We start from the raw sequence: 16,441 nt of genomic DNA, 5'->3' as shown, positions 1-16,441 counted from the left end.
TTTGCTCCTAAAGGATTCAAGGCACACAGGTTGTATCTGACTGTTCTTACCTTCACTCAGCGTAGGTGTAGATGTTGGAGTTGTTGATGGCTCAGTACTGTCTATGACTGCGGTAGATGTGATCAAGTTGTCCATTTCTGTGACACAATGATCTGTTGAAGCTTTGAGGAAAAAACAACAGGAACAGTGAACAATAATGACCAAACATGACTATGAGCCAGAATGAAATTTTTGGTTAAAATTTTCTGGATTTGTCATTTTGCCAGAGAAGTGTGAAAACAGAGGAAGCTTTGTTTCAGAGAACAAACATGGACTTATCCCTCGTACTTCTACCTGAGTCTCTATCACCACATAATACCATGATAAATAAATATTTAAAATTTGGATTTTTAAGGTTCTTAGCCACTGGAGAATGAAGCAATGTATTCCTAGCCCTCTTTATTAAAACTTCATTGCATACATTTTCCATACAATATGGCTTCTCCTTGGCTCACTTACTTAGACTCAAAATTGATTTTGCAACTATAACTTTGTCTTTGTAAGCTGTGCTTAGGGTTCCTGGCGTAGATACTCCCTCAGTGTCTTCATTTACTGAAGTGGATGCAAAGGAGGAATGCAGAGATGTCGAAGGGACTATGAGAGAGTTGAGGAAATACGTTACTGGAGAAAACCATCAATCAGTGATAGAAACTGGAGCTGATGATTGCTGATATGATTTTGATTATGTCCTTGAAGGAAGAGTGGATTGGAGTATAATCTCTACAATCTGGTAACTTGAGTCAAAACTTCAAGCGAATAATCACTCAGGTAAGGTGATATTTTGTTACTATTGACAATAAGGATCTGGGCGGCAGATCTGGGGGCTTAGGCAGCAGCATTCAAGTGAACTTTCTGCTGATATTCTCCATAGGCAGCTCCACAACACAAAACAACTACAGCGTAGTGTGCTTTACACTCTCCCATCATTAGTTCCTTGGTGAGAGAGTCCAACAGGGATGAGTGGGAAAGTATAGAGAACCGGCTTCTGCACTGGGTCAGGTGGTGGCATCTCCATCTTTAAGATCGGGAAAGAATTGTCAAAGATTTTTGAATCTTTAAAGTGAAGATGTCTCAGTCTGACTTAATGGTTGATGCTCTCCACTTCCCAGAAAAAAGCACTGATATTTGGGCACTTCTGCTGATAGCTAAATTATACCAATAGCACAAGCAGCTTAAAGCTCCAAATTGTTCATCATTACGTGTCTCTCAGACTTTGACAGCCCAATATTTTAGAAACGAAGGGTTTAGAAGCTGGATTCTTTTTTCACTTCGATGGGGCAGTTTACCAATACTAAACTTCATACAGTTACTGCAATCCGACCAATGTAATCTATTTTAAACAAACTTGAACATTATTATTATTAATAGATTTTTATGGCACGGTGTCTGTTCTTACCTTCAGTAGCTGTGCAAGTGGTTTCTGGAGCTGAGGTACTAGTGTCTCCTCTAGGTGTGGTGGGTGAAGTGGATGCTTCTGCAGTATTTTCAGAGGCTGTGAGAAGAAGGAAGAAACATGGAAACGAGAGGCAAAGAGCATTCAGGTAAGGCTCAATGACTGAATTCAGCTCTTGATGAATTTAATTGCCCTCAGGCTTTCTGGAAAAGGGAGTCTGCGTATTAGCTGTCTTCCACATCCACTGACATGGCTCAGAAATGGGTCTTCATGTTAATGCTTTGCATTACAAGCATCAAAAAGTTTCAGACTTCTTTCATTGAGACAGAGGAAAGCAAAAGGAGTGTGAGAAGCAAAACCAGAAATGAGTGTTTTAACTTGGCAGTGACATTTATTGGTATATAGTTTCCCAACACTGCAACGGGGCATGTCTTGTCAACTTTATTAAGAAGTACAAAAAGTGAAATACCAAAGGGCATTCTGGTTCTATAGAGGGAAATGTTTATTACAGCTCTTCCTGGCTTATCCCACTGAAAGTCTTTCTCCCAGGGTTACAGTAGTCATTGCAGAAAGGAGGGAGAAGCCATTAAGACTGATACCAAAATACTGTTTTTCCTGCAATTGTCCACCAGATCTCCTTGCTCTGTTCCTAGCAGGTGGGAACGGTGCCGAAGAGGGGAGGGAGGCTGGAGGGAGAGCCAGTTCTCTCATCCCCAGCTCGCTGAGCTGAGCCTGCAACGTCCTGGGCCCCAGGTTGGGAGAAGCTGAATCTGAGCTGAGGAATCCTCAAGAGGGAGTACAGGACCTGCTGTTCGTCCTGGACTGACTTGATAAGAAAGCCTAAGCCTGGTGGCTCATAAATTGTTTAGAATCCAGATAGGTAATGTTACAAACGGTGAGAAACATAGGCTGGGTGGCTTTTTCTGGAGTCATGCTTCTTAAAGAAATAAAAATAATGATTTCCTTCAGACTCTGCACCGTTCAGCTTCCCCTGAAGCAGGCTTTGCATATAGCATTTGCAGCTCCCGACTGGAGTAGTGGTAGCAGTGTCAGTGACAGCCTGCCCGTGCTGCCAGAAAGCCAGCGGGTTGGTACCAAGCAGATGAAGTTCATAGACAAGCATCAGCTGCACTGGGAGATGGTGATTTCCCAACATTTCTTGGCACCTCTACTGACATCCCCTCCTAACCAAAACTCATAACTACTTTTTTCTAACATGCCGCATGCCGTGCAAATGTCCTTTACCTGTCTGCAGCGTAGTCAGGGTTTCTGGTGTCTCGGTTTCCTCTGGGATGGCGGTGGAAGCAAGGGGGGCACCTGTGCTACCAAAGGTGGCTACAAGGATAAGAAATTAAATGGTTGCAAGTAGCAATTAAAAGCACAAAGGTGATTTGAGGAGCTTGTGACTTGCTTTAGGTCTCAGGCTTAATAAGAAAGTGTGCTATCAGTCTGCTAAATAACTGGAGAGGCAGAGGTTCGACTGAGGGAGATGAGGGCAAATGCCTGGCTGTGCTCCTTAATGTTTCTGGAGTTTTTATGAATCATAGACACAAAAAAATCACAATGATCTGGACACATTTACAAAATTTTGTGTGTCATATTTATAGATACAAGCTCAGAGGTATTAATCATTAAATGCATATATTCCTGATATGTCCTGACAGTCTGATATTTTTCAAGTGAAAATTTTGTAAGGGTGTTGTTCCTTCACAGAGATACTTAATTTGTAGTTGTCTGCTATGAATATTTTACAGATTTACATGGTGACATCTTAATTCAGCTGAAAAACCCAAATTAACAAAATGTTTGTTTTAAATAGCACTTGCAAAATGACTGTTCTTGCCTTTATAAACTGTGGTTGGGATTTTGGGAGCTGATGTGGGAATTTTCTCTGTGACAATAGTGGATGCAGAAGGCGTAAGCGAGGCCAAGAGAAAGTTGAGGAAATACGAAGAAGAGGAGAGATCGGCAGCAACTAGGAGTGAAGATGTGAACTGAAATCTTGATGAAATAAGTAGATTTGGGCTTTGCAGGACAGCGAGTCAATGCATAGCCTTTTATTTTTGCTGAAAAAAAGACTTTCACCTTCATCTAATATTTAATAATAAAGATAGATATTTCTGACTGCATTCTTTTACTACTAGAGATGCAATAGTCATTTGGAAAGATGCAAAGTGGCCATTGTTAGGGGAAATAAAGAATGAAATTTGCCTTGTGCTTTGGAGGTGACTGTCAGCACACAAGCATGCCTCACCTTCCTCGAGGGTTGTCAAGGTCTCTGGAGCAGACGGTGTCTCAGCCCCTCCTGGGCTTGGGCTGGATGCAGAGGAGGAATCTGCAGAGATGGCCAGGGGATGGGGAGATATGTTACTAATCAGAATCACCAGCACGTAAAAGAAAGACATTTCAAGGATCTCTGAAATCATTAATACTTCAGGCTTCATGGAAAAAAAAGTCAGTTTCTTGGACTTAAACTTTCGGTAATGTGGCTCAGAAGAACATCTTCCAAGCAGAAATTATAAGAGAACTTGGGAGGCAGATGCAACCGGTGCACCTCTCAGCAGGGTATAAACACACCTTATTTCCATTCTACTTTTGCACTAGCTTAAGAACCAGGAAAAATTAATCGAGATTATCAAAAGAATTGAAGGTGAAAAAAATATCCGGGTAAGAGTGCCGCATATGAATTGATTACTAAATATTAGTAGATGAGTGGCAAATACAGTTCCTATGGGCTATCCAAAGAACAGAAATAATGATACAGTGGATGAATAAATAATAATTTGGAGCAATAACTAGTAATTCAGAGCACGTACCATTCTAGAATACTGTCTACCAAGGAGCTGTAATCACATGATTTCTGAGTTAAAAATTACTCTCTGGGCACTTGGGGAGACTGCGAAGAGCTAATGGACTTATGTCTCAAAAGCCCTGCCCTACCTGACGGTGCAACTGTGGAGCACGCCACACCTGTGAACATCAAAAAAAATGCAAAAACATTCTGAATCAACATTCTTCGCATACTAAACTCAAAACATAGCACTGTACCAGCTACTAGGAAGACAATTAACTCTATGACACATCCTTACGGTGTCCACAGTTATGTGTGCTCCAGCCAGTGTGCTGACAGTCCCAAAGGTAAGATTGAGTTCCACCACACTGCACGTCATCCAGGTGGATGTCAACTCTGCCAGGGCCAAAGTAAGACTGTCCCAAGACAGAGACAACTTGACCACAGTCAAGTTGTCTGCATACAACGCTCCACTGTTCGTACTGAAGGGATCACCACAGACTGTCCCCTATTTGCCTTCATGGTAAACTTCAACCCTCCCCGCTCATCTGTCCCCTCCAGATACCAATTGCAGTTGTGAATCTTCTGAAACTAAAGCAAAAATTGTCAGGTAAATATCTCAATTTGTTTATTCCCAGGATATCTAAACTTCTTATGTCTAAGCTTGCATCCCCATCTGTGCAGGGATGGGCTGCCCAGTGTTTCAGTGTCCCCAGTACCTGGGGCTTACTGGGGCAAGCCTGCAGCATGCAAAGCAGTGCAGGGCAGGGAGCTGAACAGCAGAGCCCAAACCAGGGCGGTTAATTCAGCCCCGTTCACATGGCTCTGCTGTGTACAGGACCAGACCTGTCACGGTAGGTTATCGTTGGCTGTGCTGGTGAGATAACCAGCTCACCCAGAGCTGGCTCGTGTAACTCTACAGGCGTGCCCGGTATGTTCACGCTCACGACCATGTCTCACTCTCTTTCTTACCTTTGGGGTTAAATTTGCCTTTTATCCATTTCAAAAATTTGTTCCATAGTAAGTTTTGACCTCCAGTTTCTGAGCCTTCCGGTGAGTTCCACCACGCACCACTTGCTGTGGGAGACAAGAAAACATATTAGCATTGGGGTAACATATCACAATTCTAGGTCTATTTTATGTTTTGCTGTGAGACTGTACCTGATGTGTGTTGATACAGTTAGATACAGTAAGTGTTGGTGTGTGGTGTGTTTTCGAAGCAATCCTGCGGTTCCTCCCTGTGTCTGGAAGGACATGCTCTTTTCCTCATAGTTCAGTGGAAGATGACTGTAGAGGACCTTATTTCATAGCAGCACAACAAGCAAAGGGACCTGACCCCAGAAATCCCCGTGTACATCCTTCACCTTCAGTGAAGACATGGGCTTCCGGGAGCTGAGCTCTGCCAAATTTCAGTGGGACAGCGGAAAGGGTTACTTACCTTTGCCATATGCGATTACCTCAATAACGGGGAGGCTGTGGACCATTTGTCTGTGCAGACCATGACAGTTGTTTTGGCTGGCAGCCCAGCATGTTAGCTTAAATCTTTGGAAATCCTTGCTCAGGTCTGTGTGGGAAGCCCAACTTTGACTAACTCTACAGCGAAGAGTATACTATACACTACTTAAGGTATTTAAAAATGTATGTTTGATTAAACCAGCCTGTGGCATCATGGTTCAGATACCAGGGGATGAAATGGTCTTCCAAAACAAGATACAAACCTGATCATGTGGTTTTAATAATCTATAGTTTTAGTCACATAAATCCCTTTGAAAAATCTACTTATACTCACTGAAAGGAAAAAGGATTTAGGCTGCCAGGGGGTCAAAGTAATGTTTTCAAATGGCAGCTTTTAAAAATAATATCCTTGCTCTTTTGGAATTAGCATGCTCTGAAGAGCTGTGCCTGATTCAATCACTAAAATCAAGAGAAATTTCATTTGGGGATTTTTATTTTTATTTTCAAATTGGCATTTGATCTTCAGACACTCACTTTCACAGACTTTTACTTCAGTGATACTAAAGTCTTGGGTTTGCAAGGATCCTAAGTGATTTTTCCAGTCAAAGTTAATCCAGTCTACATCAGGTCAAATCAAAGACAAAAGTGAACCTATAAAATAAGGACAAAGATTGTAGGGTTGCTGAAGTGCTGGGATTTGACCACCTTCTTGAAATGCAGCTTAGTCCTCTTTGATGCTGAACTTCCCTCTGGATTGCCTTTGCTCTTGTCTTATAAATAATTCAATATAGCCAATCCCTTAATCTACACTCCATGAAATTATCTGGTTTTGTAAACGATTGACAAGACTTTATTCATGGTGTCCATGCTGATAATTAAAGATCAAAGTACCTCATTCAAACTAGCAAGATTATAAGGCAGGTTTGGAGTTACTGTTGTTTGAAGTTGGAAGGAACATGGTACTACAGTAAAGTATATTTCCACCCGGGTCTGGCAGGCTGCTCTGTGTTTCTTTTTCTCTCTCTACATTTTTAAATGTACAGTATAGAAGAATTTAAATTCAAAACTAGAATATTAGAGGAGGAACATTTAGAGAAAAACTTCCCCAAACTATTGTCCTCATAGAAGAGACAGAAAGAAAACATTCTTCAGCACCTCCAGTTTTGGAATATAACCTATGGATTTGATCTGAGCCTTTGAATTAGAAGATAAATTAAACCAACAATTTTATGGTACAGAGCTTGTCAGCAATATTCTAGGAGACTCTTTGCCACCAATATTCCAGGAAACTCTTTGCCACCACTTCCCAGCAAGCCAGTCTGTATTTGTAAATAATTCGCTCTCTAACATTTCCCTGAAAGCACGAAAATGTATTACATACGTTACCTGGTTCAGATAGAAGAGTAGCACTTAACACCAGCAACCAAGTGAGACTCACTTGAAGGTCCATTTTCACTGCGGTTGTCTGTTCTAACCCAATGCAGTTTCAGAATTTATACTAAATGAGTTCTGGTCTACACCAAAGGTGTGTGCTGTGCAATTTGATCTTTCTTCCTGAACTTCCAGATCAATGCCAAGGAAGTGATTTACTGAGTATTTTCATTTCACAGGGTACATCCAGACATCCGGATAAGGAGATCCAGACCACAGCGCTGTTCCGGAATGGCTACTGGGATCTTCCCAAACACTCCCCAGGCCCCTTTGTGGCCGTATGTTTGATGATGTGGTTGTTCCAGGAAGCAGTGATTTACTTTTGGATATTAGCCTGTTTGGTAAGGATTCTCATATCACCGGTTAAATCCATTTCCAATTTACAACCATACTAAACCAGATTAAATTAGGGTGAGAACTGTGCCAAAAGAAGATTAGCGTCCTAAAAATGTCAGGAAAGTCTCAACAAAATTCTCTCTGTCTGCTACAGATCACTCCTGTAAGAAGTAGTTTCTATGCTTTTTCATACTCCTCTGACTCCTCTTTAACCCGGGACTAGATCCCTCCAGCATGTTTCAGATCTGCAGTTATCTCGCTCTCACTTGCAGCCTACAGAGCAGCAAAACGGCTGTAAGAGATATTAGCCAAGGCATGGTTGGGCAAGAACTGGTTTTGGGGGTAAGTAAGTAGGGCTAAACTACAGCAACCAAGGAAATGCAGTGAAATAGGGCCAGAGGGTGCTAAATTAAGCTAAAACTGTGTTAAGGAGTCTGTATGTAATGGTAGCTGGTAGCTATTAGTAGCTACCATTCAATGGTAGCTTTTCAGATTAGGTGTCTTGCATGAAAAAAGGGAATCTCACCTAGAAAGACCACCCTATACAGCTGGAAAAGATTGGCCTCTAGCAAAGCCACGGACCCAGAAGGATCCCTCCAGCCACACAGTCATCTCCTTGCCATGAGGTGGTGATGTGACCTCTGATACCTCAAAGGACACCTCCAGCTCTACCTCACTCTGTACTGTCAAGGAGAAGACGGGTCTCAGCTAGAGAGAGAAAAAAAGCAAAGCTATATTTTCTTAGCTGATTTAAAAATGAACATCAATTCTTTCTTTCCATGAATGCTTTTCTTATTTTCTTAGCACAGTACGATATGTGATATCTATCTAGATATCCATGTTTTTACCCTCACAGTACCTTCTTGAGCAAAAACTGTCATGTCAAATATCTAAACTCCTAGTTCCATGTGGGTGTACTACTTGAATTCAGTGTCATCTCCTGAAGTGACTAAGTGGGTTTATGGTAGATCCTTATCAATATATATTTCTATCCACATAGCTCTAAGCTGGGCCTGAACAGTATAGTATGTAGCAGTTTTCTTTCCTGGCAGCAATTAAGCTATTTTATACAAACATTTTTCACTTTTGAATCAAAAAGGAATTTTAGAAACAGTCCAAAACTCCAACTGAAATCTCATTAAGATCTTATTCTCAAAACAATGTCAAACAAATTCATTATGTCTTGTGATTTGACCCAGATCTAAGTGCTCTGGATTTAAAGATTTGGATCTGAACAATGTCATGTAGAAGGCACAGAAGTCTGATATGCATGTGCCATTTCAGTGCACTTCATATCCATCTTATAACAAAATTATTTATTTGGCTGCTGCTGGACTTGCAATAATATTCTCTCTGGGAAGTGTAGAGTCCTGTAGAAATAGCTCATGTGTCAGTCTGCTGACTCAGCCAAACAGTGTGCTCAGCAGTAAAGCTACTTGTCCAAGAAATCCCATGCAGCAGGAGCATGGGTGTTAATGGAAAGTGGGGACATAATTCACATTAGCTAGTTGTAGGCATCTAATCTATTTATAAACTAAGCTCTTAATCAGTGGCATTTCAGTGCACCTCTATTTGGAGACTCGATATAGGGGTAGGAAAATATGGGGAACATGGCTGAATGCAAGTATCTTGAATATGAAGGAGCATCAAGATTTGCTTTTACAGCATCCCTCAGTCTCTTTTATAAAACAGGTCCCCAAGAGGACATTAGTCCCAGTGAACATGCGGAAGGCTGAGGACTGCGCTACCCAGCTCTCGCCTAGTGAGGCTGGATCTCACCTTCGGCTTTTTTACGCCATATCTAAGAAGCGATGGTGGTAGGTGCCAATGCTAGCAGGGGCAGAAGATTCGTACAGCTAATCTGTAGTGACAGGTGACAAAGAATGACCAGCCTCCACATTAAACATTGGAGCTCCTGTCACGGGCATTGAAGGTGCCATTAGAAAGGAGATGGCAAGACTTCAGTCCCAAGCTAAGCAAGCAGACTAATCCTGCGTGGCAAGAACCAGCAGGGATGACAGTAGGGCTGACTTTTGTGGCCTTGGAATAGCAAAGCTGTTTCCCAGAACATCTTCTTAAAGATATCTATTGAAATTTGCTCACAGAAAATGAACGGTGTTCATCTGCAGTGAAATACCTTTATGCTGGAGCTTGCTGTTAAGCTTTCCTCATGGAGTGATGGAGCTTTGCTGCACCGGCAAAACTGCCCCTCCCTGGAAATAGCTTCTTCCAGCTTTTTCTAACTACATATGAATTTCAGTGTGTATTTCGTATTGTGTGTCCTGTGTACACACAGAGGTACATACATTCGTATATGTGACACATGCACCGTAAGACACCTTCTGCTAAGGGGCACGTTATCCATGTGGTCATGCTGCTCTGCAGCTCTGACCCGGCAACTTCTCCAGCATTTGCAAACAAAAGTAAGCTCACCAAAGGCATTTAAACATCTAATTTTCAGGTGTTATAATTTCCATAAGGATCTGAGTCTAACAGTTTGAGGGGCTAAAAGCAATGGGAAAAGGCAAAGCTGTCCTGGAGGCTCTTGCCACTGGAGGGCAGCGAGGCACTGTCCTTAGGGAGGGAGCACGTTTTTTTGGATAAGATGGTCTAACACCACAGGGCTTTTGTAGGGTCCAGAGAGAGGCCTCCACTCTAGCAAATACCTTTAAAAGTAAGCAGAAGTGAAGATAATCATGTGCAAAAGGGACAGCTAGAAACAGCAGGACCGCTGTTTCCATTCACCTGTCTCTTGCCAAGGCGGGAGGGTATGTCTCTGCCCAAATGGAGATGAGGAAGAAGAAAGTCTGGCCCACCTCAGACATCCATCTAGTTCATCTTCCCTTGCAGCTCTTCACCCTTTATCACTGAAAGATGTTATAAAGCATAACACCTGATAGCTCTCATATCTAATATTGGCAAAGAATTTCACTGAAGTGTCTTTGAAGTAATAAACTAGGACTGACTGCCTTTCTCCTATATGTGTAATTCTTGTACATGTACTTATTTGTATTTCTTCTTCCCTGAAAAAAAGAAATTACTAATGTGTGTGGACTCACAAAACGGTGCACTTTTTTCTGTGCTATAGTAATGTATTTGTTATTGCTTTAAATATACTTAACGCACTTTTGAGAAGGTTTCTTATGAAACAAATTCTGTTTTTTGCTGAACCCGTCACGTTCCCAACAGCCTGTTAATGGCCATGTTTAGTGCCCTGCCATAGCAGAGGTGTTTGCAGTGCCATACAGAAACAGCCCTGGAAGCTCTCAGCTAGTGGGGCTGAGGGACCAGCATGCCGAAATCTAGATCCCCACACAAGTGAACTCATCTGCCCCTTCAGGGCTGACCTGGGGTGACAAAGGAAATATTTCTCTCAGGTCATGAAACCCCTTTGGTAAGGACCTGCTTAGCTGTTTAAAAAATAGTGTCTTTTGAAGCATGATGAAAAATGATTTAGTCAAATATAATAAGGACAATCCAAAACATTGATTTCAGAAGAAATGTCACGCTTTGTTTCATCAGTTTTACCTTTTGTTTCTCAGCAGAGAAGGACCAACTTCAAAGGAACTTCTGAAGTCTTCAAGATGTACATATAAATGAAGGTTCCTTATTTTTTCTACTTTGAAAAACACCTGGAAACAAACATGGGAATGAAACAATACATTGCCAAAGGGTGGCAAGGTGGAAAATATGCACAAGAAAAAGTGAGCAAGCAGAGGAACCAAAGACTGACTGTCTTCTCTTTTCCCAGCTCCAATCCCTGCCGCCTCACAGGCAGCAGAATTACCTGATAACAGCAGTCCATGTGCTACGTACACACATATCTCTGCACGCCTCAGGTGAGCGGCGGCTGGGTGCAATGTGTGTACAACAAAGGATGATGAGTAGCTGTTGTACAGCTTTGTGGTATGATTTGCATTTGGAAATGCAATATTCTGTTGAGGTTTGGAGACCCTGGGTATGTGCCGGGTTGTTTGCTCCTATTAAGGCCCATGATGTATATTCACTGCTGCTGTTACCCATGCCACCTATGTGAAGCAGTGTAGTGCCCTAATATTTGTTGCTTAGCCATCCAGACATGTTCTCAATTATAATTAAAATGCGTATTCCTTCAGTGCATTTTTTTTCATATTTTCTCTCTGTCAGCCATTCCACTAAATTCAACCCCAATAAGTTCTGAAATGAAAAGTATTTTTGTTCTGAAGTGAAAGGTATTTTTGCACATTGAAGAATGAATAGGGAAAAGGGCAAAGCCTAGGTGAAGTAAATCACATCCCCAATAACATAACCTTCAAACAGGTTCCCCTCATTTATGGTGAATTTATTGGTAAAGCAAAGCGGAAACTTTACATGTGAAGCCATCTTCTGTGGACAAAACTGAGTATTGACTGCTGGGTCCGGCTTCCCAGTCCCAGAGGAGAATTGCCTTGGGATAAGGATGTCACCGTTCAGCCTGCGGACGCCTCAGTCCACCCCTGTGAATCCTGCAAGGGAAAATCTTTGTCAGAGATGAAGGCTATGCCAATGTAAATGGGCATCGGTGATCTTGGCTCTGCACACAGTAGGACAGGTCATTTCATCCTGTTACACAGCTAAGGCTTTGTGTCAACAGGGGTTGCTTATCTTGGTGTGTGCTGCATTCTTGCAGCTTTTCCTGCTTTTCACCTTCACATGGACAATGGTATAGTCTTAATAAAGAGATTTTCTCAGCTTCTAGCAAATCCCTTCCATCTCAGCAGGTACCAGGGGTGGGGGTCACACAGAGTACCAGTGCTGGTGACTGTCTCCAGCACCCTTGAAACATTTGTTATTACAAAAATGGAAGTGGCCTTCTAGTGCATTGGGGGTGCCAGGGAGTGAGGTGTGAGTAATACTGCCTTTGAATTTCTTTTATGTAGATTTCGATAGTAAAATCAATGCAGTAAGAAATGGGGATTGAAGAGCACAGTGTAACCAAATGCTAACTCTGTCAAAGTCTGATTCCTTCAAGAAGTAAGATCCATTTACGAAAGCTACATTTTGATTCAGAGCCTTATCTTCTGAGAGTTTAGGGAGACCGTAACAATTTGTCAGGATTCTGATTCAGAGTCATCTCTATATAAGAATAATCAATACATTACTGTTAAAAAGTGCACAGATACAACACAAAACCCAGCACATAAATGACCAACCCCCAACCCTAACAACTCCAAATTAAAGTAATCAAAGTTCAAATCACAGAAAAGGAGAGAGGAGTACCCTGAGCCAATGTTTCCACTGATTTTGATTAATTGACTCCTTCTGGTACTCCTTCTCATGAGTGGTGTTCAATTAAGGAAAAAAAACAATTAGGAAAATTCACAAATACTTCTCTGGAGAAAACACTGGGAGTTGTGCCTGCGTAAAACTCAAGGATTTTTTACGCAATATTAGAGCCCTAGTAGAGGACTTCAGCAGAGCCCTTGCATGGTTCCTCCTGTCCGTCAGCCTCGGTGGCACCTCCGAGAGACCAAAGAGAATGGGTTTGGCAGTTTGATTTTCCTCAGGAAATTAATGTAGCGGTGCTCTGGGTCTTGACTCATAAGGTTGCTCAATATACTAGATGTAGGTGCAAAGCTGCATCAAATTTTGATACATATTTACTGGAAATAATAATAATGATAAATAGAACTGATGCTGACCTAGCTTAGTTTTATGAATTACTAATGAAAGATGATGAAGAGAGTAATTAACAAAATGGGGAAGATGAATTAGTAGAGAAAATAAACAACAGGAAACAATCAAGCTAACTACATAAATTAATTAGGAAAGCTTTCTTCCCTGCATGTGTCCTCAGTGGCTTGGATGTCAGAGGAAAAAAATGCACTTAAAGAGATGTGTAGATCTTTTCTGTCCATACACTGATATTTTCCACAGTGCAGGCTTGTACATGTAAGGCTGTGCAAACACAGAGGCACTAGGTATGGGAGCTATTAAGGGAGCAGCGAGGAGTGCTTCAGTGGGACATCTTGGAGTGACGCCTTCTGCTGCCCCAGGGAACAGCGTTGGGTGGTGGTGATGGGTGTAAGAGGTTGACAAGACATGGGCGTGCTCTCTGCAGGAACTATGTGAAAAAGAAGATATCATGTTTAACTGTGACATTTTTGGCAACTAATGCAGTTAGAGAATGGTATGGAAAAAAGAAGGATGAGTAGTAAGCAATGTTACGCAATGGAAGCATTTATTACTTATTTCTATCTTATGGGCTGCAATGTATGTTTGCAGCTCAGAAAGCCAACTGTATCCTGGGCTGCATCAAGAGAAGCATGACCAGCAGGTCAAGGGAGGGGATTCTGCCCCTCTACTCCGCTCTGGTGAGACCCCTCCTGCAGTACTGCCTGCGGATCTGGGGCCCCAACATTAGAAGGACATAGACCTGGTGGAGCAAGTCCAGAGGAGGGCCACGAAGATGATCAGAGGGCTGGAGCACCTTCCTATGAGGACAGGCTGAGAGAGTTGGGGTTGTTCAGCCTGGAGAAGAGAAGGCTCCAGGGAGACCTTAGAGCAGCCTGCCAGTGCCTAAAGGGGGCTACAAGAGAGATGGGGAGGGACTTTTTACAAGGGCATGTAGGGATAGGACATGGGGTAATGGCTTTAAACTGAAAGAGGGTAGATTTAGATTAGATGTAAAGAAGAAGTTCTTCGCAGTGAGGGTGGTGAAGCACTGGCACAGGTTGCCCAGAGAAGCTGTGGCTGCCAGTTACTGTGGATGCCAGTTACTGTTTTAATCTTCCCTGTTACTCCAGTATTTTTTTCTTTATAAGGTTATTTATATTTTTAAAATGCATAATAGCGTTTATTTTGCAAATATAGTAACATGTCTCATGAAAGATGTTTTTCGACATCACATAAAGAAATTTCTAGTTAGTTTACGATTCTCATGAGCAATCAGTTGAATTCAGTTTTAGTCAGGAAGGAATGGGAATAGCAAGAAGTATAAACCTCTGAAGGGCATTATACTCTACCAAAAAAAAAAAAGAAATGTAACTGTCCTGCTCCTTAGAGTTTATTACTTGAAGATTTTGAGTGTGGGGGCTAATGTGTGGGTTATGGTACTCTCTCATGAAATATTTGCTGAAATGCAGGGGAATAGTTTGGGATGATCTGAAAAGCCTGACAATGATTTTGGTAGTTTAGTTGCCTTTCGCTGAGCACCAGAATCCCAATCCTTCAGGTGTGTATAACATGCTATTGATCGTTGACGTCAATAAACCAGAAGTTATCTGCACAGATGACACCAGCATCTTCCTGATGAAAAGAGTTATTGACGAACCATCCGTTATGGGAGCACTGCCAGAGGAGAGCATCACCCCCTTGGCATTGCACCTCGCCCAGGAGGATTTCCCCTGTGCTGTCACCAAAATGAGCTTCTTCCAGAGCTGCAGAACATCTGCTCTACCCATTCACTAGCCTCAGGGGCAATTCTTTGGAAAAGCTGAGAATAGCGTAGCAGAAGGTCACTGCCATCAGCGTTTCACTTATTGAATTAAAAATTGAATGCATGTGGCCCCTTAGGGATTACTTTTGCACTGGGTGCATGTGTACTGTGTGGCTTCCAGCTGAAGATCTACACAGTGAAGAGCATGTGTTACCCCTTGGCTCTGAACTATTTCCAGATTATTACCCGCATTGATTAATATTATTCCCAAAGCTCACAGAAACCGTGTCACAGACAAACACCTCGCTATACGGAACAGATCTGCTGACACTGGTGTATCCAAAGCAGTAATTCAGACCTAGGCTGTGTCTAAACTCTAGGCTGTGACTAACATGCTACACATATGCAGCTCACCATGCTTCTACCAAATTCCCACACCTGCTTGCTGGGGTCCCCTTTCAGTGTGTCATTACATTTTTGTCCAAACCCCCCCAGTGCACTAAAGAAAATGATTTACTTACCATTATGTATTTTTTTCCTGCAATGCATTAAAATACAATACAATACAAATCTTTTCTACATTACATTAAAAGAAATAATTAAAATATTTGGTGGCATCTTCAATCCTCAAACCTGCTAAACACCCATGATGTCTACTGGTTTGAGTAGGTTTTGATACAGGTTACAAAATTTCCCAATATTGATTTTAGAGGAAAACACAAGAGAGAGAGAGGTAGTGCTGAGTAGCATAAGGCACAGTACCTGAGCCCTGCAGACATCCTCCATACAGCAGTAGCATCCTAACAGTGGTCAGCATGGGACTCAGGTTAACCAGGTTCCCTGTAACGCAGATAAAACATGTTTCAGAATTTATAAGCATGTAGATTTAAACGGGTGTGCTCTGCAGTTTGACCAGCCTTATTTATTTTTTTTTTAAGTTAGTGATTTCATACAATGGAGATACTTATAACTTTTCAAAACATTCTCTTAATTTTTTTTGGCAAGAGTTTGTTTCTAATAGCTTGATTTTTCAATTACCTTAATTATTGTTTGAAGCCCTTCTCTTCTACGGGACCAGTGGTTAAACCCTCCCCTTGGCATATCCAATGGCAGCCACTAGCCCAAGAGGAGCCAGCTGCATGCAGCCAGGGAGAAAAATTAGTGATGCCAAGCAAAAAATGATGACAGATTTTTTTCACCTCTCCGTTTCTCCGCTGCCCTGAAGTCGAGCTGGGGGTGGCTGTGTCGCCTCATCCCCTTGCAGACCAGACCCCAAAGCCCACATCCATGGTGGTGGCTCTGCCCAGACTCTTTCAGGGTGGCTCTGTGGGCTGAGACGGTTGCAGGGATTTGCAGCATCTCCCACCCTGGACTGCTTGTGCTGTCCGGGAGCCTGGACAGAGTGATTCCCATCAAAGAAAGCCCCGGCTGGTGCACCTCTTGGGGCAGGGGTACCACGAGCTGGCTGAGGTCTCGGCCCCAGGCTCCCCTCAAAACTGTACAAATTCCAGTCTGTATTCCAAACAGTTAATTTTCAGCTTGATCTGTAAGTGTCATCCCAGCTGTCATACTTCACAGCCTTCAGGAAGCATCTCACGTG

General features: G+C 42.3%; 1 protein-coding gene across 1 annotated transcript in view; it reads right to left on the bottom strand.

Moving 5' to 3' along the window:
• LOC142030495 (scavenger receptor cysteine-rich domain-containing protein DMBT1-like) overlaps positions 1-16,441 on the bottom strand; it is a 52,313-nt gene that overhangs the window by 16,442 nt on the left and 19,430 nt on the right. Inside the window, exons 18-21 of the mRNA XM_075026732.1 lie at positions 15,604-15,681; positions 2,678-2,767; positions 1,436-1,531; positions 51-161 (exon numbers count right to left, since the gene is read on the bottom strand). Of these exons, the coding sequence (XP_074882833.1) occupies positions 51-161; positions 1,436-1,531; positions 2,678-2,767; positions 15,604-15,681 (375 nt within the window). The remainder of the gene's footprint in view (positions 1-50; positions 162-1,435; positions 1,532-2,677; positions 2,768-15,603; positions 15,682-16,441) is intronic.

The sequence above is a fragment of the Buteo buteo genome, chromosome 4 (genome assembly GCF_964188355.1).
Source record: "Buteo buteo chromosome 4, bButBut1.hap1.1, whole genome shotgun sequence".
Taxonomy (NCBI): Eukaryota; Metazoa; Chordata; class Aves; order Accipitriformes; family Accipitridae; genus Buteo; species Buteo buteo.
Note: the sequence above shows the minus strand (reverse complement) of the source record. Positions and strands in the feature narration are given on the sequence as shown.